General features: G+C 45.2%; 1 protein-coding gene across 19 annotated transcripts in view; it reads right to left on the bottom strand.

Annotated features, from left to right (window-relative positions):
- Cacna1c (calcium voltage-gated channel subunit alpha1 C) overlaps positions 1 to 22,490 on the bottom strand; it is a 617,874-nt gene that overhangs the window by 129,722 nt on the left and 465,662 nt on the right. For all 19 annotated transcript variants that reach the window (XM_027951043.2, XM_027951042.2, XM_027951019.2 and 16 more), the window contains exon 10: positions 5,636 to 5,726. In XM_027951043.2, coding sequence (XP_027806844.1) covers positions 5,636 to 5,726 — 91 coding nt within the window. The remainder of the gene's footprint in view (positions 1 to 5,635; positions 5,727 to 22,490) is intronic.

Below are 22,490 nucleotides of genomic sequence, written 5' to 3'. Positions count from 1 at the left end.
CCATTTGCCCTCCCTTTAAGTTTTCTCCTCACTTTTACTCCAAATGAGTCACAAGCAAAAGGGAGTTCTTAAGAGCTGTCATATGGGGAAACCTACATCTGAATGTCCACCTCCCTCGAGGAAATGACTCCGGGACATGGACTCAGGGAAGGATCAGGGCTGGGGTGACTCTTTATAATGAGGTCCCAGTTCATGCACCGTCATTGACTATGGGTCCTTTCCTGGCTTCCTGGTGTACCATGAACAAGCAGGAACGGAATAGGACTTTCTTGCCTGCTTAATTCCAAATCTTGATGTAGAAGCTTGGACACCAACTTGAAGACTGGCTTTCTTCTTGTTGTTTTGAGGGGGGTTGTGAGCATAATTTTAGGTTCTGTGAATCTGAAATATTCACCCTTTTTAAATATTGGCACATTTTATAATTGATCAGTAGAAACACTCAGCCCCAGGTTACTTAGGCACCTGTGCTGAAGAAGGGGCGGGTACTGCTCAAGGGGCATTTGTCTGGAGACAAGAAAAACTTCAGCTCTCTCTCTTAGAGAGCTGGATTAGAACTTTTTGAAAGTCTAAGGGCCTTGATTACTCTGTACTCCCTCTGTACAGAGGGCAGTTGAACATGGAACCTCAGTTCACGAAAATAGAGGGACACCATTGCTTGGCAGTCTTCTGCCTCCTGGGTAGTAGCCAAGGGCTGGATGTTTGAACAGCTGCTTCCTTTGTGTGAGTAACTGAGCTAAGGGGTCGTGGGTGCCACCACTCCCTATCCTGGGCTGGGTAGCCTGTGCAAATGCTGTCTCCTACTGTCTCCCCAGGTTCCAAACAGTCCTTAGAACAGTAGAAGACTCCAGCTTCCCCAAGCTCCAATGGGTCATGTGTGACATGCTAAGAAGTCTTCTTGGTTTCTCCATCATTAATAATCTAGCGAGGTGCATCTCCTTTCTCACGTTTTCAGTGGGCTTGTGAAGAAGAACAAGGAGGCAGAGAAAGTCAGTAACTTACACATGAAAGCGGTACTTCACTGGATAGAAACCAAAGTTCATTCAAGCCAAGACACTTGCTCTGTTCAGGCCTCCAGAACAAACCTTCTAGGAGATCATGATTTTCTTCTCTGATGTTGAGGTTCAAATCCAAAACATTTTCTCTCCACTCCCCTCTGGGCGTAGTTATTCAATTTGCATTTGTCATTATTTGACAAATATTTGAACTTCTCAGGAGCTATTTATATTTCCAGCCTCTCTCCCTTTCTTTGAGTAATGAGCACCATATGTTTACTACCTGCTGTGTGAAATACTATTTCCCTGAATTGTGCCCAATTTGCCTTTAACATAAGTCAGATGGCACGCAGTCATCTCCACTTGGACAGAACTCTGACTCAGCCTCCTTAACTCCAAAACTTTGTCACCAGCACATGAATTCAGTATCACCACATCTCAGGCCTGAGCCTCCTCCCTTTCATAGCGACCAATCTTTGCCCAATTGCTCAACCTTCCTCCGAGACTCCCAGACTGATATCAGACTTGACTTCTTGTGCTTGGCTTCATGTCTATGTCACCCCAAATACAAGGCTGAGTCCATACCACCTAGCCTTTGGTTGGGGCTGTGTGGCTAAACTCCACCTCTTTCTGTCTCTAGCATTAGGAGGCTACCCCATTTGCCAAAAAATTGTGGAATTGTTCTGTGAAGCTGACTCCATATTGATGATGTTGGTCTTCACCAGAGCTTTGGCGTCACTCAGTAATCTCTTAGTCATCCCTCGATGATTCACAAGTTTGAACCTCCTGCACTGTCCTTCAAGGTCCTACAACACATCACTATGTGATGAGATGATGGAGATATTTGGTGTAGTGCCCCCTCACCAACCCTCTTCATCACAGCCTGCTTCTGATTCTATATTCTTCATAGAACCTTAGGCTTTGAGAGCTGGAAGGAATCTCTGGTATCACGCGGACCTTTGGCGTGTGATTTCTTATCTGTGTAAATTTACTCATGTGAGATTTGACAGAGGACCCCAATTTGTCAAAGAAATGAAAGTGGCCCCTGTATGTGGTGTCAGCCCCTTCTGGCTTTGCTGAGAGTAATGGTCCATCCAGCCCTCTGTTTCTAGAAGAAGGTGCTGAGACTCAGAGCAGAGCACTTTAGCTAAGGCAACAAGGCTGCTCTCTAGTGGCTGATGGGGACTAGATGCCAGGACTCGAGATGCCAGGTAGGGTACCTCCCTCTGTGCGCATTCAGCATCTCCACCTGCATCTTGAAGTCAACCCTCCCCTCTTCTTAAGAAATTTCTTCTATAAGTGCTCATTTCCTCTCCAGCTTCTTTAGTCTTTTCCTTTCCAGTGGCTTCTTCGTCTCAAAGATGGCCCCAACGATGACAAAGTCAGCCCTCCACTTTCCATCGCAGCCTCCTCTCCCCCTTCGGTGGTCTCACTTTTTGAGTGGGTGCTCCATGCTGGCACATTTCTACCCCTCTTTCCCCAAGACCAACTCCCACCATCAGTGCACCCTCAAACCCCAGAGAGCAGAGCTCCAGGACATGCTGACCACCCTGACCATCCACCTCTGTTTGCATCTCCACATCTGGCCCGAGCCACCATATGCTGGAACCTGTGTAGACATGACCACTTCACTCACATGTCAATTCCTCCTATTCTTTTCCTAACACTGAAGTGAAATGTCAAGAATACAGAGCCAACCAAATTAACCTCCTTACCCAGCTTCACATTCCTAAAACCTTTCAATGACTTCTCACACTTTTTTGGCAATAACCAAACTCATTAAGGGTCCTATTCTCCCCTGCCCTATCTCGTGCCTTATCGTCTTCTGTCCTCCCACATATGCAATCACTATGCCCAAGGACCTGGGAACATGCCTGATTGAAATACTACTAGTCCCTACTCTTTATGTTCACCCTTCCAGTCTCAATTTAAATTTTAATTATTCAAAAAATATTTCCTAACTCTCTACTCTAAATCAGGACCCTTTGTTATTGAACCTGCATTACTTTTACTTTTCCTTCTTCATGTCTATCCCAATTTAGAATCACTCATTTATTTATTGAGTGTCCTTTATACACTAGATTGTCAGCTCCACTGAGGTGGCTTCAGTTTTTTCTATGGTTACAGATCACCATTGCCCAGCAGTAGGCTGGGTACACTGTCAGATAGAGATTCAAATAGCTCAAATCCAAATGGGTCCTCAAATTCCTCTTCCCTCAGTTCCCAGGCCAATGCTGTTGTCTGTTCTACCACAGAAATGTCCATTTTGTTTTCTTCTTCCTATTCTGTGTTCCCCAAGATTCAGCCCTTGGCCTCCTGCTTTCTATTCTTTTGTGAACCCTTATGCTGTTACCTCACTGCTAGTTCTACACTGATAACTTCAGATGTGTGCCTCCAGCTCTGCTCAGAGCTGAGCTGTGGATCTCCTTATCCTACTGTCTATGTGATACCAGCAGATCCATTTTTCTTTTCAAACTTTGATGGCCCCATTCTCTTCATCATCTCCTTTGTTCAACTGGCCCCTCCCCAACAAAGTATCAGATTCTCTCCGGCCCTCTGGCCCCCATAGGAACCACCTTTACCCAGGCCTCATCTTACCTCATCTTATTATAAGAGACTTAGCTTTAAAAATGCTGGGCTCTTGCTGTCTCTTCAGGCTCCTACTGTTCTCATATTATTTCTCCCATAAGAAACATTGGCAGAGTCTTATCCCAACATTGACTGTGGTGGGGTGGGGTGGGGAGGCAGAGAGATGAGGAAAGACCATAATCTATTAAGTGCATATTATAATTCTGGCACTGTGCTTGGGTATTTTGTATGCACAGAGTAGATGCCTCAATGTGGACATGCACAGGAATAGCAGCAACCATTTCTATAGAACTCTTGAAGACTGCCGAGTGTATTCTCCAAAGATATGACAGATAGATTAGAGATTGCCAGCCTCCTTCTACGGGGGATAAATCATGTTCTCCTTCCAACAGAGCCTCACATGCTCCTAAAATGAACTGTAAGTGACTTCCCAGTGACAGGTTCCTGGTTCCTCCTGGTCTGCAACGGGCCATGCCCAAATGCCAGAGTTGCAGGGTCCTAGATCATTTTCTCTCCAATCCTTCTCTTGGTGTCCAGATAACAGAAAGGTCTGGAATTTATGGATTCAAAGCCTTTCTCCAGTGTTGCTGTCTGGGGCCCACTTCCAAAAACTCAAGGGCTCATTTTGTATGATTCCAAATGAAGAGAAGAGGAAAAAGGCTTGGACTGCTGCTTTAAAAATGTAATTAGCATCGTATTTTAACAACATTTTGACAATAATGGCTTCCCAACAATGCTGAGAAATCTGCAATGCAGACTCCCCGGTGCCACTGTCAGATGAGCGTTACCGAAGCTCCATGCACCCTGAAAACAGGCTGTACAGCTGGTCTGGTCCTCAACCTCATTTTCCCTTCTCTATCTTTGGCTTGAAGGCCATTCTCAAGACTGAGTTGTTGTGATCAGGGTCACCTGCAGCTCACCTTTTAAAAAGGACTAGGGTTTGTCCCAGCTACTGAGTCAGGCCAGAGAGGAAGGTGCTATTCTGCTGATGCAGCAATTTAGAAAGACATCTTATTTGGGACTGGTCCTTCTCAGAGCCTTCTGTTTGCAGTTCTTTCCATTGACCACCATGAGTTTACAGCTCTTATATTACAAGGTAACAAGAAGAACAGTCTCTATCTCCCAAAGAGGGGGATGCCTAAATGGTCTCAGAGGCCTCATGCTCAAGGTCAATATGACTACCTGATGACATGTTTTCAATTTTCACTTGGACTTCCGAGGTACTGGTAATTAAAACAAAGGAGGTTTTTGTTTGCTTGTTTTTAGCAATTAAACCATTCCCCCCCCTCTTTTTTTTTTTGGTTGGGGAGGACATTGAACATGAATGACTGGTTTCTACTTTTAAGATTATGATAATCCAGAAATGAGCAATGCCCCTAGAGCTGCTCCATCACACCTGGCCCAGTTCTGGGTCAAAGTCAGCTCCCAGAAGCCAGCGATTGGGATTTGACTCAGAAAGCAGGTAGGGAAACATCTAAGCACTGACTTTTGTTGGAGGCGGCCAACATAAGGCTAAACACAAGTGAGCTCTTACTTATTCAAGGTGGTGCTTCAGGCACTTGATTCCCTTCATTAGAAGGATAACTTAGCATTGTCCATGAGGACCCAAAATATATCATGTAGTGGGATAGTTTCTTCCTTGTTTGTATTTCTTCCAGGCCACATTTATTAGAATAGAAGCGTGGGTCCCAGGGAACCTAAACTACCATCTCTTGTGTGTAAGGTTATGAGAGGAAATGGAGAGAAGCAAAGTCTGTTTGCTCCCTCCCTATTCTGTATTTCTCTGAAAAGATGAGTTGGGCTCAAAATCTGAGAGTCAACCCCTCACAGAAGAGCTGAGCTGAAGACTTCAATTTTTGGACTCATTCCCATCCATGTCTGGGGCTATACTCCACCCCAGGGCCCTCTTCTCTCCATACAGGCTGTCACCTGAGGTTCATGTTCTAGTCTCTGCCCCTCCAGTGATGAGCCTACCCATCCTGACTTTAGGAGCCGTCTTCCTGCCCGCACCCCAGGAAAATCCCCAAGTGCCTGGGTGCGCCGTGCCTACTCACGCCAGCCTGGCCCCGCAGTTTTCTCCTTCGATGTCACCTCCAGCCACATTTTCGGTGTTGACAGACTCAGTCTCACTTGTGGGCATGCTCACTGCAAGAGCCAAAGGACACAGGGCAAGGCATTGGGGGTGGGAAAAGAAAAGGGAACAGAAGAGCATTAGTGTGTGACACACAATCCTGGCTGGGAGGAAGGCGCCTGAGCCATCTGCTGGCCCCTCTGTGGGATCCAGGCCAGCTTCAGGAGTTTCCTTGACTGATTACCTGCTGCTTGTCTAGGGAATATCTTGCTGCCGAGGACACAGTTAACTAGTGGGAATGTGGGAGGGAATCTGGCAAACAGATCATTTTACCCTAGAAGACACATCTGGTCAGCCACTGAATCTTCTCTACCCTCAAACCTGCGGCCCCAGAATAGCTGTGGAAGCTTTCCATTTGCATCTGATATTCGCCATAAAGAGGAGTTTTCATGAAAAGACTTTTTCCTCCCTCCTTTCCACCCATCAATTCTAAGGGGCTCCATTCTCAAGATCGGGGTCCAGCTTTTATTTGTAGAAAGGACATTTTTGATGCTGCAGGAACTACCAGATAGATCTGAGGACTTCCTTATTCTGGCAGTGCACGCTGATCCTGAGTCCATGACACTCAGGATGGTACCTGAAATGGCAAACTGTAAGTGGATTGGCACTACCAGAGTCATGTACTGAGACTCACACTAGCATCATAGACATTAGGAATGGAGGTGCTGGAGTGTGAAACCCACAGAATTAAGTTTAAGTATGGCCTGAGGACAATCTGCAGGGATACCAACCCCCAACCCTGCTTCCAGTAATCCTGACATCCCCATTCCAACAGGTTAAACCATCTAATTCCACAAGAGCCAACCTTGGCAGCTTAGAAGAAGCCATTTCTTTTATTGTTGTTTATTATTCTACATTAAAGTTTGACTCAAAGAATTCTGGCATCTTCTGTCACCTTTTTAATATGACATAAGATTCTTAATTTAGGCAATGCTAGTTCTTTAGGATAGCTGGTTCAGCTCTTCCAGATTTTCTCATCTGGTGAGAAAATCACTAGCCCTCATCAGCCACAGAATCTGCAATTAGTGAGGGTGTGACATTGGGTGACAAGTCTCCACAGGGCTGCCACAGATCAGGAAATGACTTCTGGTGGTTATATAGATAATACTATCAGGCCTTGACTTTCCTCGGTTTCTTTTCTTTTGGATGAAGACAAGCCAAGTGGGTGAGAAGAGACTCATTTCAAGAACATTGGAAGATACAAACATAAAGTCCATGACTTGCCATATGCTTGACTGTCAGGTAGAAAAGACATCTCCAACCTAGGACTCCCTTTCAATAAAGTTGGGTAAAAAGAAATCCAGGTTGTGTTTTTAGCTCTAACACATCCCCTCATTTAACAGGAGAGGCACATGAGGCCTAGAGGAGGAATGTGATGTCCAGGGTCACATGGTGTGTTTGGGACAGGACTGGGACCAGAGCACAGGTGTCAGGCCCCCATATCATGCTCATCTTGATTTTCCTGGTGTTGACCAACCCCCTGCTCTACATCCTACAGCAGGGAATGGCGCCACAGTAGTGCTGAGTTGTAAAGCATTTACATTCACTTTATAGCTCCAGATCAGAGGGAGCTGGTGGAAGCAGACCTTGAGTCTGGTTTTACCACTGGGAGCTTGGAAGACAGACCTTCAGAGCTTTCTAAAGTCCTTGCTTGGTCCATGCTAAGGAAGAAGTCATAAAATTGAGGAACCTCGAGTCTTTCTATGCATTTATGTCCATCCATCTCTAACCACAGGCTCCTTTAACACTCCAGGCATCATTGTTGGGAGGACTAAGCTGTGTGTGGAAAGACACCTGACTGCGGGGCACCTGACTCCCAGAGAAGCCCTTATGTACATGTGGAGTGTGACAATGGTGGTGCGAGGCTTGGAAAGACAACAGTAGTAGTAGGCAGTCCTGGGTCTTAGGAGTAAGTATATCATTTTCCAAATCAAGGCACTGCCTGCACCAGTATCAGTTTTGCATTTGCAGTGGCCTTGATCTTAGCTGACACTATCCAAAGGAAGGGCTGGCTCCACCCAGGAGTAGCTGCTGCTGGGTGTCTGCTGACTTTAGACACAGGAAGAGGTGATGAGCCAGTGGCTTTGAGATGAACAAGTTCCCATCCCCTCACAAAAACATACGTATGTACAAACACATACACACAAATACATATACACATGTGCGCACATACACAACTACCACATCACAAGCCATCAAGAGAAACACCCTCCCATCCTGTCTGGTGTGGACCAACACATACACACACAAAGAGCACAGGGGCACATTACCATGGGTTTCTGTGGAGTGACTAAACCAAGCAAACTTCCCTTTCTTCTGATCAAGCAAGCCCGCTGGAGTGCCTCCTTTCACAGACAAGATGGTCAGTGTCAAGAACCAGGAACAAGACATCAATAGAGAACATGCAGTCAGCCATGGGCAAAAGAAAGAAACAGGAACTCAGCTTCCACATAGAGCATCCATTTTCATCTCCAAAAATTAACCAAAAATAAATAAACACATATATAAATAAAAGTAATAGACCAAAACATATAAGAAAATATGGCAAAATAGAACCAAAACCCCAAATCACATAAATTAACAACACAAAACAAATGGTGAGCTATGAGTAAAACCAATGCTATCCTTCATATCTACTTTGGCTTCAGTCTGCATGGGTACATCTAATGAGTGACCCCGATGTGAGGACTTCCCGGGAGGGGACTGCAAATCATCCCTGCTGCCTGCTTAGGGGGGTGCCCCTCTCACAGGCTCAAGTAGGGAAACCGTTAACAGCAAACTGAAGCACTGGCCTCCACCTTCACCCACACCCACTGGCCAGTCTTCTGTATTCTCCTCCACGTGGGACCATGTCATGAAACTCCCACCTGTAGTGCACTCCAGGGCTCCCTAACCACCCACAGCTGGATGTGCCACTTACAGGTGGAAAAACGACCTGTTGACTTACTTTCCCCTTCATCCAGTTAAATCATTGTGTTCTCTTCAGTGAAGATCATCAATTGACTTACTCTGATCACATCCAAAAACATATATGTATTTGTTTATATTTCTTTTCACAAATTTTATTTTTATTGTTCTTTGAGCAATATATATTCATTTTATGCATTTCTTTCTTTCTTTTTTTTTGGAACTGGGGATCGAACCCAAAGCTTGTGAATGTGAGGCAAATGCTTTGCTACTGAGCTATGTCCCAGCCCCATTTTACACTCCTTTTGAATGAGCAATGCATTTCGTTTTTTGTTTTCTTTTAAAGGGAGTTAATCTGAGAGTCTACTTTAATATAGAGTAGCTAAATTACCTTTTGTGTCTACTTTTATTTACTTTTAAAAGTCTGCCATAGGGTAATACAGTATTTTATTTATTCTGTCTATTAGTAACTAATATTTGAAGACATTTACAATATTAATGGAACTTTGCCTAAGAGAAGAATGATTTTCATTTTTTTACATCTTAATACTGGGCTTTAAAAGAGAAAATTATATAATTATGGTCAAAATTATTTTGTCAAAAACTTATAATGCTTGGTGTTAGCATGTTTATGCATAACTCAGTTTTTGTTGTGAAGTTCTTTGGCTGCAAGAAAGAGAAGCAAAGAGAAAGATTGTTTCCGACTTTCTTATTTCACTGGTACCAGGTACTATGGACCAAATGTGGGTTTCTGGGCTGTCATGTCCCTTGGCTTCTCAACATTGCATTTTTAGTAATATCATCAATGGCTAAAAGAGATGTATAGACTCCATCTTTTTTCTTTTTCTTTCTTTCCTTTTCATTTAACAAATAAGGTTTTTCTATGTTGCCCAGGCTGACCCCAAACTCCTGGACTCAAGGGATCCTCCTGCCTCAGCTTTTCTAGTTGCAGGGAGCAACCATGCCCAGCAGAAACTCCATCTTGCCCAAAATCAATTACATCCTTGAATTAATCATTCCCTCCCTCTCCCGAAACATCTACTTTTGGTGGCCACTCCTGCTTAAGTGGTACTTAGTAAGGCTATATGTATAGAAATAGGGGTGCACAGCTATCATCTCTCCCTGGTCTGCTTGGAAAACAGTTGTGTGCATACTGATCCCCTGACACTAGAAACCACACAGATGAACCTGTGATTTGGGGAAGGAGCATTAGCTCTAGGCACGGTCAAGTTTGGCATTCCTTGGTATGTCTGGGTTTGTAACTCCTGAGGGTTTATACACCTGATTGAGGGAATCTCCCATGAAACACCAGATGATATTTAGGCAGCCCAGTTGGCCTGGATGTCTGCAGCTGTGGTCACCAGATAAAGAGGCTCACAACACACCATCCTTATTTTCCCCTGTAGGAACTGAACTCTCTATAAAACTAATGACTGACTCTGGACAACTCCTTCAATTACCTAAAATAAATCTCCTTGTGGTGGCTCTGCTCCAGGCTGGGCCAGGACATCAACCCCTATATTTTCCTTAAAAAGGAATCAGGTCTCACTTAGCTCCCACGATGACCACATGACATAAGGTGTGTGTCCAAAATGACCAAACCCATCCGTGTGAATAAAAAATGACTCTGGAAGGGGTTTTAGTAAGCGTTTTGAGAGAGCAATTTGTGTTTTGATAAAGAAGAAAAAAGCCACTAAGATTACCTGGCAATAAATCACAAAGGAAATAGCAAACAAAATCTTCTAGGCAATCCTCCCTTTTCTCTCCCTTTCTCCCTTCCTTCCCTTCCTGGAAGCTGGAGGGAAATATGTGGAGAACCATCTGCATCTGAAATATGCGCCTGCCCTGTCTTTCTGGATCCTGACTCCTGGAGAGGCATCACAGCAAAATTACATGTGGGAAAAGGAGGGATGAATTTGAGGAGAGGTGGTGAAATCTGCCTCGTTCTGAAAACTCTGGTTACCCAAAACAGCTCTGGCTTTGTCCCAGGGATGGGGCATTGGGAAGACCTTATGTGGCAGCTGGTAGGAATAGCTGGATATTTGCTAAGAGAAATGCCCAGTTTTCATTATTCACAACAGCTGGTAGCCTGTTACCCAAGCTCAGAGAACATCCACTACTGTCCACCTTTTAGCTCCCCTGTTGGGAGGGGGTTGAGGCATCAGGACCAGGCACCCCTAGCAGCAGCTGGAGTGGAAGCTGAAGGCGTTTCTCACCCAACCTGAACATCCGTGGTGTGTGGTAGATGCTATAAGGAGCCAAGGCTGAGTCCTGGGACAGCCAGCCTTCTGGGACCCTATTGCCGAGGCTCCCATGCTCTTCTGATGGAACCTGGCCTGTTTACTTGGGCAGATGCCCCTTTTATGATATGAGTATATAACTAGTGTTTGTTTTCTCAAAGTACTAATCAGAATTATAATCAAGCAAAAGAAATCCAATTTCCTGCCTCACTCACTGTAATCTGAAATCCAAAATTCCCTATAGTTTGGCCATCCTGTCTGTTATAGATTGAATTATGTCTCCCAGAATTCACACATCCTAAAGCCCTGTACTTTGGAATGTGACTGTATTTGGAGATAGGGTCTTAAAGAAGTAATTAAACTACACTGAGGTCTCAAGAGTGGGCTCCAATCTAATATAATTGGCATCCTTATAAGAAGAAATTTGGACACAGACACATACCTAGGGAAGACCTCATGAAGACTCGGGAGAAGACAGCCATCTTTAAGCCAAGAGCACACAGGCCTAGAACTGATCCTTGCCTCACGGCTCATGAGGAACCAACCTCACTTGCACCTTGATCTCAGACTTCTGGCTCTAGGACTGTGAGAAAATCGTTGTCTGTTGCTGAAGTCTGTGGCACTGTATTAGGCAGCCCCAGGGGATTAAAGTGTTATCTCTCCACCCTCATTTCCTGTTGCTTCCTGCAGAAACTCTCCAGCCAATCAGGCTGCACTCCTCATTGTCCCTTGACTGTACCATCTTTATTCCAACTCTGGGCTTTTGTTCACATGGTGTCATATACCGTGTCTTCTCCCTGGAGTGCCTGACCCCCTCCTCTCACCTAGCAGGAGTCAGCAAACTTCCATTCTACAGACCAGAGCTGCAGAGCTGCAGAGCTGCAGGAAAGAACTAAACTGTGGGAACTGAAAAAGCCTAAAAATGTTTACTGCCTGACCCTTCATAGAAAGAGTTGGCTAATCCCTGATCTATTCAAATCTCATCCGTTCCTGGAGGCCCTAGTTCTAGTCTGTAGCAGCTTCCAGAACCCTCCATTGCCCACTACGTCCCCTCTTCTGATCTCCTGAAACACTGGGATCTGAGAATTTTTATGGTTTTATTTACTTTTTTTTTTTTTTAGTTACACGTGACAGTAGAAGCCATTTTGATAAAATTACATAAGCATGGGATATATCTTATTCTAATTAGGACCCATTCTTGGGCATCTGAGAAGTTTAAGCAAAAACCTGGAATCAAGTTTTAGATCCAGTCTCTCCCAGCCAAGTGACTGGGTAAGTGACTTAATCTTTCTGAACCCAAGTTCTCTCATCTATAAAAAGGAGACAATGATATTATTTACTCCAAGAGCTTTGGGTAAGGGTTAAGTGGAATAATATTTGTAAAAATAAATTTGTAAAATGGCTAGTATATAAACATTTGCTAATATTAAAACTAAATTTAAACTTTTTTCTTAAAGTTTGTTTTATTTCACAGAATTAGATTTGTCTCCCTGACTGAATTTTAATTTTCCAAGGCCACAGACTACCTTAGAATTCTGTGGGCTCCTTTTCTGATCCTGAGAAACTACAGTCACAACACCTTACATCTCCATGGAATTTTAATATGTTCCCTATATATCTTGTATTGTTCTCCATCCTTCCAAACCATGCCCTGTACCCTGGATTTGACCTCTGTAAACTGCATCAAGGAATTCTCCTTAACTGGGTCTCCTGCTGGGTTGGCCAATGGATGGGCCTGAGAAAGGGATGCTGGGCACTCACCCCTGGCTCCTGCATGTAGGGTTGGCGTAGATTGGCTGCATCTTGCTGCCAAAGGCCACGAGTCCGGTCACATGGCCCTCTCCCAAAGCTGCCTTCTGACTCTGAAAAATGCTCCCTCTCTTTGGACCTTCAGGCCTGTGGTGGTAACAGCTCCCATAGTTGCTACAACAGGGTGCTGCACTGTCCCTCCCTGACTTCCTCAAACCCTGCCTGCAACTTTATCTAATCCTCCTAACTCATCCAGTTTAACAGTACCCTCTGTTCTCGTGAGGACCCTGACAGAATGGTCCTTCTGGAGCAGGAAGGCATATGTCATTATTCTCATTCACCACCAACTTGAAGTTAGGTGCTTAAGGTTAGATCTAGTATGTGGTAGAGAATATCTAATTCTGGGTCCAGGGCTCTCCTGGCCATGTTAGGCAACCTCTGGAATAGCTTTGCTCAAGTCCATGTCCAAGGGGCAAGATTGATAAGAACTGGTGACACAGGTACTACAACAGGGCTGCCTCACCCCATGGCAGGTGGAATCAGACATTCCAATTGTAGTTACTGCTCTTTTGGGAGGACCTAAGACATGTTCCTTCTGATTTACTTTTCCCTTGCAGAAAAAACAACATGGGAAATTATTCCTCACTATTTTTCTTCAGTGTGATTGATCAAACAGATGGCCACAGTGACAGTGACAGTGAAGGAGTCCTTCACAGGTTTTGACCACCCCAGAATCTTAGAAATCTCAGGAATCTCCCTGGTGCTGTGAGTCAAGGAAGTACCACAATGGTTCTTTTCTTGCCTCTGACTCTCAATAGCTCCTAAGCTTTGACGAATAGCATAATTTGGGGTCTCATTTTCTTTGCTCTTGCCTGGCTGAACCAAGCTAGATAAGGAAGGTCTCTTCTGAGGGAACGTAAGAGAGAGAGAGAGAGAGAGAAGAAAACTAGATTGTAGAAAAATAGGAAAGAGACAGTGAGAGAGAAAAAGAAGAGAGAGAACAAAGGGGTACCCAGGCACAAAAGTCTGCCTGAGTGGAAAGGTCACAGAGAAAGGTACCACCTGCTTCCAGAACCTTCTCAACAACTTCCTGTCAGCCCAGCCCAGCTTGGCCTCCTCCACATAAGCAATTAAAACTGGGTTGATTTTAAGCCATCAGAAAGTAAATATAAAAAAGGATTAAATATTAAGAAGCCAAACAAAGTGGCCTTATTAAAAAGGCACAATATAAGCATGATGTGCCAGTGTAATAATCATTATTACTGCTATAAACTGGGAGGAGGCATAAATGCCTGCCCTTGATCTGCAGCCATAATCCAAAGAAGAAAACAAGGGTCGTTGTGAACTCAGCAGGCCATAAACATCCAGTGCTCCCAAGCAGAAAATTTCTCTCCACCATTATGGTCCCATGGGGTCAGGCCACTTCCGTTAATCCAGGGGGCTGAGGGAAAGCCAGGAGAGGTGAGAAGAGCCAGGGACGAGTTGGGCAGCATCCAACAGACTTCTGGACTCTGGCACACCCCTCACCTTCTTTTCCCTACCCATCTTCACTAGGGGTGACAGGGCAGCATGGAACACGTGCAGGCGCTCAGGACGTCTGATCGCATGGGGGAGTTAGACAGCCCAAAGGGAAAGCACACCTCACATGCAACCATTGGGGACGAGACAGGGATCTTATGGTCACGGGCTGTGGTGGCCTCTCTGTTCAGGACTCCTTTAAAAGCCCAATTCTTTAGGCATATTACCACTTTTAGATTGGAGAGGGGATATTATTCTAGCTCCCAAGGTTTAGCAGATGGTCACCCACAGGATGATGTGTGTCCCTAATCCCTCTCCAGTCTAGCCCAGTCATTTTAAAATCTTATCTCCTCAGAGTATTACAACAGCATTATCTGTCATTTCTACCTTAATAACAATATTATTAATATTAATAGTAGTTTTGTTTTTGATCATTTACTACATGTGTCAGCTATCTTTCATGTAATTTACATACATTAACTGACTTAACCCCATGAGGGACATATTATATGTGTCAATTTTATGATGATGAAATTGAGGCTTAGAGAATTCAGTCACTTATTCAAAACAAGCAGCTAACAAGATCCAGGATTTGAACCCAGGTAGACCTGATGCCAAGTCTATCCTTTCAGTCCCTGTACATATTAGATAAATTTATAAAGCCCTTTCCTAATCACACAAGAGAGGAAGAGAATGAAAGAGACCTGAGAATGTGCTTGGGTCACTAAGAGGAGAAGGGCAGAGAGTGGAGGTGGCAGTCCTGGAAAGATGTCCTTATTTAACCCTCCTGCCCCCCGCCTCCCTGCTAACAATCCTGGGAAGACAGGGAGAGCAGGAAGCAGAGCAGCATACTTAGGAGCATGGATTCTGAGCTAGGTGGTCTGAGTTTGAATCCTGTCTCTTCCATTTTGGAGCTATGTAGTCTTGATACTTCTTACCTCTGTGTCTCAGTTTCCCCAATAAAAAGTGGAGCTCTTAATCAGATCTGCAGCACAGACTCAGAAGAGGTCTGTAAGATGGTAGGCCAGCCTTTCGTTTTATAGGTAAGAATGTCAAAGCCCAGAGAGGGTTAGTGAATTGCCCAGAGACACGGGTAGACAACCTCTTCCTGCCATCCAGTGCTGCCTCCCCTTTTCATGTGCCAATGACTCACGTCACAGAAAGCCCATCTTGGTCAGAAAGGCATTATAGCCCAGCACAGACCCTATGCTTCCTCCTTTGTCTGGAATCCAAAAGTTCCATTGTGGATAAGCTCTGAACTTTGTATCCTTTCTTTGTTTACGACAGTTTTATAGAGCTCATGATTCACTCTCAGTTTCTCTTCTCTTGGCTCTGTCTCCCCCTTCACTGCTTTCTGCTACTCAGGATAATTTTGATCCAGGTCAGATTTCCTGCAAGGAGTTGCCACAGGGGCCCAGCACTAGCCTGAAGGATGCAGGGACCCACAGAGGGTGAGCCATCTTGAGCAAGGAGCAATACTTCTCCAGAAGGGTCTGAGTCTTGTCTTTCCGTTCAGCAAGCAAGTAAATTGCTGCCTTAAATTTCTAGGCTGCCTCCATTAATGGAATTTATGTGAAATGAGTCATTTTAGTTCCCATCCCAACCCCATGGTGCCTCTTCAGCTCCATAATTTCATGAATGAGTTTAAGGGCAGCTGTCAGAGTATCAATCAGCCTGCCCCCTTCTGGGTAAATCCTTTAATTAATCTCCCAACTTGCTGGACTTCTGAGGTTGTTTTGTCCTCCTTGCGGGGCTGTGGATGGTGGCCTTGGTCTGTCTGGCTACTGTAATTGCCCACATCATTCACCAAGCAGCAGTTCTTTGCGTTGGACAAAGAACCAGGGAGGCCAAGTTTCTCTCTCCTCTGGACCAGTCAGGATTAAGACAGAGGCTCAGGGCTCAGGACCACACTTAAAGGTGGGCAGCAGCCAAAGGGAGATCTCAGATGGTGAAGGACCATGTTCTATGACTTACAGAGAACAGGGGAAGAAAGCTGACAGGTTGAATTTAGAAAAGCTATGCTAGGAGGCCTCATCACCCTCTTCCACTATCTAAAGTCTTCTCCCACAGGAGGAAGACAGCGCCTGCCACAAGGCAAATGCACCAGGAAGGAGACCTGGGGGAAGATTTTGCCCTAATGACAGTAAAATTTCCCACATGGCCCTGCTGCCAGAAGAAGTGAGGTAGTGCTCATTATTGAGGTTTTTCCAGCAAAGCCTGGATCCGCATCTGCTGGGGGGCTCGAAGGGGAGATTCCTAAGATTTCTTTTGCCTGAGAAAAAATAAATTGAGCCTTACAAGAAAGGTGCGCCATGCTTTGTTGAAACACCAAGTTGTTGATTATTTGAGGGGAAGCGGAGATGGAGCGATGGGCACAGAGAGAAAAGCGACTTCATCAATCACTTCATTGTCACTTGCCATGAAGAATCTTCAGGCTGCCTCCCAAGGCTCTTTGTCATGTGGCCTCACTCTATCCATCTAGTTTCATTTTTCCATCTTTCAGCATTTGCCTTCTGATCCAGGCACCGGGCCCTGTACTCTCAGCTTGCAGACTATGCCATGTGCAGCTCAGCCTGCTCTGACACCCTTTGATGGACAGCCAAACACCTGTAGCGTGCTTGCTAGGGGCTGTGCACCTCCTAGGAGTCTTTGCCCTCTGCACGCTCTTGAAACCCCTTCTGCTCCTGCACATTCACAAGACCCTTCTTTCCCACCCAGCCCTGCAGCCTTCAGGAAGCCTTCCTGACTCACACAGCATCACGGGATTTACTTTCTCCTAAGACATTCACTATTTGTGCCATGCCCATTAGGGCTCTGGGAGACACACAGTTCTTTTTCTGCTCATTATAAAACAAATACAGAAGCATGTGGCATTGAAGTAATGGCATGATATTGCTTCATTTGGTGCTCACGATAACCTGAGGATACAGGGATGGTGTATTCATCCACAACAGGAGATGGGGAAACTGAGGCTTTGGATAAGCCAAACTGGGCAGGGACTTGCATAGACCCTCTCTGTTCTTTGCTCCTTGGTGTTTCCTGAGCCAACTGCACTGCACCTTTGACACTCACTCCCCAAGGTCAAGGAAGAGTCCAGGCTACCCAAGCCCTGCCTCGCTGACTCCACCTGGCCTGGTCTCCTCTCCTCTGCTCTTTCCATTTGAAATTTCATAGAGCACGGGCTTCGAGTGGCTGCCATAGGCTGAACTCCTGGTTGGCTCAGTAGGAAATGGTCCAGGCTGGGAGTGTGACCTGTAACTTCGGCTGGAGGCCCAGGAGCCAGGGCACTACATTGGCTAGTACCACAGTGTACACACACCAAATTCAGCTGTCGTGTTTTCCCTTCTTCACTCTTGGAGAGGGGTACACAGGAGTGTGTCTGAGACAGGGCCAGGGCAGCACTGTTCATTCATTCACTGTTCCTTCAGAGCTGGGACTAGGTGTGCGAGCTCCTTCCTGCCTCCTCTGCTATTTCAGGTAAGAGTGGAGATGTGGCTACTGGTGGGCAGCGGCTGTCCAAGCCCGCAGCAGCTCAGCCAAACACAGAGAAGGGAAAACTGACCCCACGACATGGAAGGAGAGATGGGTTTTCAGGCTGGTCAGAGCTACTCTTGTGGTTCTTTGGCCCAGACTCTCCCTCTGGATTCTTCTGCTAAAGGCTGAATCTGAATCAAAGGCCTCACTCACCCTTCATCCTTTTTCCTCTTTGCCCTAATCTCCTGTGATTTCCCTGGGGAGCTGAGCTTGCTGGAGGGGCCAATTGTTCTTCCCTTAGAAGACAGAAATGGTGTTTGAAACCCTGAGAACAGGGACCAGTGTCTTCAACAGGCAAAAGGCCTGAAGGCACAGCAGGGTGTGGGAATGCTAATGATCCAGAAAATGCCTTTGAAGGGCAGGTCCAACCTGGCTATTCTTCCTCCGAGACTTAGATAAGGATTGGTGCTGCAGGCTCAGGGTCCAGGAACCCCAGCATGAAGGAAAAGACCCAGAGATGCTGGCTGAGGTGCCTTGGGATTCATAAAGGCCGGCTGTGTGGTCAGTACAACGTGCAGGTGCGGCTGGCTCTACAGCCGGAGCCTGGGTACCCTGGGTGGACTCAAGCAAGTCTTCTGCCTTTGCCTTCTGCATTGCAGTGGTGATAACTACCTGGATATTTGGCGAAAATGGAAACTGGCCTTATTTGTTTGGAGCAAGCAGAAAGGAGACTTTTTTTTTTCCTTAAAGAGACAGGGTCTTGCTGTGTTGCCCAGGCTGGTCTCTAATTCCTGGGCTCAAGTGATCCTCCTGCTTCATTCTCCTGACTAGCTGGGACAACAGGAGCACACCACTATGTCTGTTTTTTTTTTTTATCTGATCTCAATTACACTGTGTGTGTGAGTAGGGGAGAATGGACCCCCCTGGTGGATGGGAGTGACCAAGTATGGTTGTCAGCCATGCAGAGGAGAGAGGTGCTGCAGGGACAGGGCGTGGAAAGGCAGAGAAGAAGAGAGGCAGGCAAGAAGAGAGGCAAGCAAAGAGGTCTGCTAGTACCTCACTCCAGAGCCAGGAGTGCAGAGTTGGTCTTCTCCTCAGGACACGCCCACTGTTTAGGAAGATGCGCTGTTTTACAGCTCCTAGGGTTACTGGGAGGACCCAGGAAGAAGAGGTGGGAAAAGCTTTGAAAAGCACCACCTCCAATGGAAACATGAGGCAGGAGGGAGAGCCGAGACAGCAAAGCAATTAGCGTGAGTAATTAACCATGCAAGGATAATTAACAGCGCCACTGGGAGGATGCCAATGCACCCATGGACATTTTAGACCCGTGTGCTGAAGTTAAATAGCTGCAGGTGTCAGATCCCGAGGACAAAGTCTTTTCCAAAAAGTGAAGAAATGTCAAGATCAAAGGGGTTTCTTGTGAAATGGCAAGGCATGTGTCTACCATGGAGGGTGTCTGACAAGAGGGTGGAGCGAGACTCCATACTGCAGAGGTTATTGAGGAGTCTGATGCTTACAGGGGGTGTGGGAGAGGCAGAGGAAACCTCTGGGGCATTTCAGCACTGAGATAACTTCCTTTTGACACTTTCAAGGCAGAGACAACAGTGATCAGGATATTCGCTCTCAGAAAAGAGCAGAAGAGGAGGAGCCTCCAAGATAGAAGTCAGCTGCTGTGTGCTGGGGGCAGCTGTCCTAAGCTTCTAAGCAGCAGCCATTTCCCCTTTTGCAGCCATCTACTGCTCTATCAAGGAGGGGGGAGGAGCTACTGTCTACAAAATGAGGACATCTGGGGCTGGGGCTGGGGCTGCAGCTCAGTGGCAGAGTGCATGCCTAGCATGTGAGGGCACTGGGTGCAAACCTCAGCACCACATAACAATAAATAAAATAAAGCGATTGTGTCCATCTACAACTAAAAACAAGACAAAACAAACAAATAAACAAAAAAAAAACTAATGCTTTAAAAAAAATGAGGCCATCCTCTCCCTAGATGAAACTCCAAGAGAAGGTTAAAAATTTATAGAAAATTAGAGATTCTTTAGGTGTTATTTTTACAGGTCAGTGAAGGGTTGTCTGAGGTCAAGAGCTAGTTTGTGTTCTTAACTGGGACTAGGAACCAGACCCCCTGACTTCCTTTCTAGAGCTTCTTTTCACTGTTCCTCTTCCCACCACAAGCCTCCTCATTCTGCAGGGTGACCGTGTTCTCTTTCCCACCTGAAAAGAGACTGAGGGTAGATTCTGGAGGCAGACTTGGTGTGCCTGCAGGCGAGCTTGTGGAAGCCTCTATTAGTCATCTGGCCTTGGATAAATGACCTAAACCTTTCCTTTCTTTCTTTCTTCCTTCTTTTTTTATGGATTCTTTCTAGTTATACATAACATTAAGATACATTTTAGCATAATCACAAAAGTGTGGAATATAATTTGCTCTAATTGAGTCCTGAGCACTTCTCCTTCTCCCTCCCTCCCCCTTTACCCCTCCCTCTACTGATCTTTCTGCAATTTATTTATAGGTTTTTTAAAATTAGTGTCTTGTGGATAGACTTGATGTTGGGAGTCACTGTGCTGTGCTTTTGTAATCTAAAAATGGAAATAATGGTACCAATCTGAGAAGGTTAAGTGAGGAGTAAAGATAGTATTCCCAAAATGAGGTGCTTAATTAATTGTTGCTGTTGTGCATAATCTTCAACAACAATGCTCAGTGTGTATGTGTGCGTGCATATGTGTGTGTGCATGCATGTGTGTGTGTGCGTGCATGTGTGTGCAATGCCTGGACACAGTATATTTATTGGACAACATAAAAGCAAAATGTGGGTCAAAGAGGAGCAGCTCAGGATCACCTGCTTTGTATCTCAAAGGTCAGTGGGAGTCTGAAAACTTACTGGTGATGACAAATGTGTCTCAGGGCCAACCTCTAATGATGCCACAGTTAGTGATGTTCCCTTTGGGGCCACTGGCTTCCCAGATGTGTTCATCACTGTCGGCTTTCTCAAAGTGAACTATTCATGCTGTCCCTACTGTGTGCTAACAGCAACTTACCCATGACATAGTCCTTGTCCTGGAAATGCTTTAATAGCTGTGAGAAGATAATTTGTAAAAAAATCTTTCACTTTGGTTGATCATGAAAAAATATGTAGCAGAACCAGAAAAAAAAAAAAAAAAAAGACAGCTGCATTAACCTCCCTATTGTGCCTCTTGAATTCTTCTTTTAACCTTAACCTAAACCAAGGACCCCCAGGGATAGTGTGGGTTCTCTTAATCAGCCCTCTGCCATGTCAGCAAAAGTTATTTATGACCATAATCTGTGCTCCATGGTGGCCCACCTGGCCTTGCTTTGATGATTCACTGGGGTCAAGCTGAAACATAGGCTGGCCACGGCTGTATATTTTAACTGGAAAGTTTTTGCTTCTATGAACAAGGGACACCAGTAACAAAGTAATATGAGGCCTCAGTTCCAGTTTGGTTTTTAATAGATTATGGTCTGAACATATTTTTCAATATGCAACAATTGGGTTAGTCTAATGACAAATGTCATCCCGGACCACTGCCAGAGCAACATGCCATTTCCATTAGGAGTAATATTTCCTGGCCAGATTAAGACATGGAAAATAATTTTTGGTTATCAACAATTCCCTTCAGTTTCACTGATCTGATTAAACTTAGCAACGGAAAGAGGAATTTACAAATTAGATGCTGTTCTCTATTTATTACCAAAATGGTTGCTTTCCACTACATCCAGGAGATACAGTTGAGATCTCATTAAGTCTCAGCTTGTGATAACATTTACTCCATAAGTCTCCATCGCAGCCAGTGAATGAAATGAGCACTATGCGAAGACCACATAATGGATGAAATCAAACCTCTGCCCCCTTTGAAGGGAACTGACCTTTTCAAGGCTTAAATGTATTCAGCTTTCCAGTCCTGAAGAACCAACTAGGAATTTATTCTTGGTGTTCTCTTAACCGTTTCCTGACAGCTCTTCTTAGTTGGCTAGCTGGCTTTCGTGAGATAGAACAAAATGAAGAGCATTTCCAACACTTCCCCAAACATATTTGAAGAAAGGGGAGTAGAGAAGAGTGCACAAAGAAAAACACGGTTGAAGAGTCCCGTCCCACCCTAGAAGTGAAAAGAAACGTTGACAAGGAATAGAAGATGGAAATTTAATTTACAGGTCTGCTTCATTAGATAGCCTCTGCTGGACTAGAACTGGCCCAATCTGGTTTTAGATCTAACATAGTGACAAGGCAGGCCCAAATCATCTGTTCCAAGCAGCGAGATTCTGAGGGCTTCCAAGCCAAGACCTCATTCTTACCTTCCAATTTCCCACCCCTTTTGCAACCAGTATTCACTAACTGCCTATGCCCCAGGCTCTGGGGTGGTGCTGAGAAAACAAAAATCCCTACACAACACAGCAGATGGTATGAGATAAATCAATAAATAGATACAATAGGTCACTGCAATACGTGTTCGTTTGCAGGTATTGGATAGGTGTTCTGGGAGGACTAATGAAGGAATGAAACACTGCTGGGCAGGAGGAGTAGAGAAGGCAGAAGATGAGGGGTGCCCAGGGTGAGTTTGGAAGGCGGGCAGCAGTTCATAAGGCAGATGGTAGGGTTGGGCTTTCCGTGCAGAGAGATCAGTGTATGTATAGGTGTGCACATGATCTTTGGAAAAACAAGCTGGCTTTCAGGATGCAGGCCATCCTGCTTGAGACCCAGTACAATTCCAAGAGTCTGAGGATGTCAGGATCATAGAATCGGTTGAATTTCTCGGGTCTGATAGACTACAATGATCCAGGCTTGATTCAGACTCCTAGGGATAAAGCTAATGTATATAAATTTAGAGCTGTAGAAACAAAACCCAGAGCTGGAAGGATTTTGCAGTTGTCTGATATGA

This window comes from Marmota flaviventris, chromosome 3 (assembly GCF_047511675.1).
Source record: "Marmota flaviventris isolate mMarFla1 chromosome 3, mMarFla1.hap1, whole genome shotgun sequence".
In the NCBI taxonomy this organism is placed as follows: domain Eukaryota; kingdom Metazoa; phylum Chordata; class Mammalia; order Rodentia; family Sciuridae; genus Marmota; species Marmota flaviventris.
Note: the sequence above shows the minus strand (reverse complement) of the source record. Positions and strands in the feature narration are given on the sequence as shown.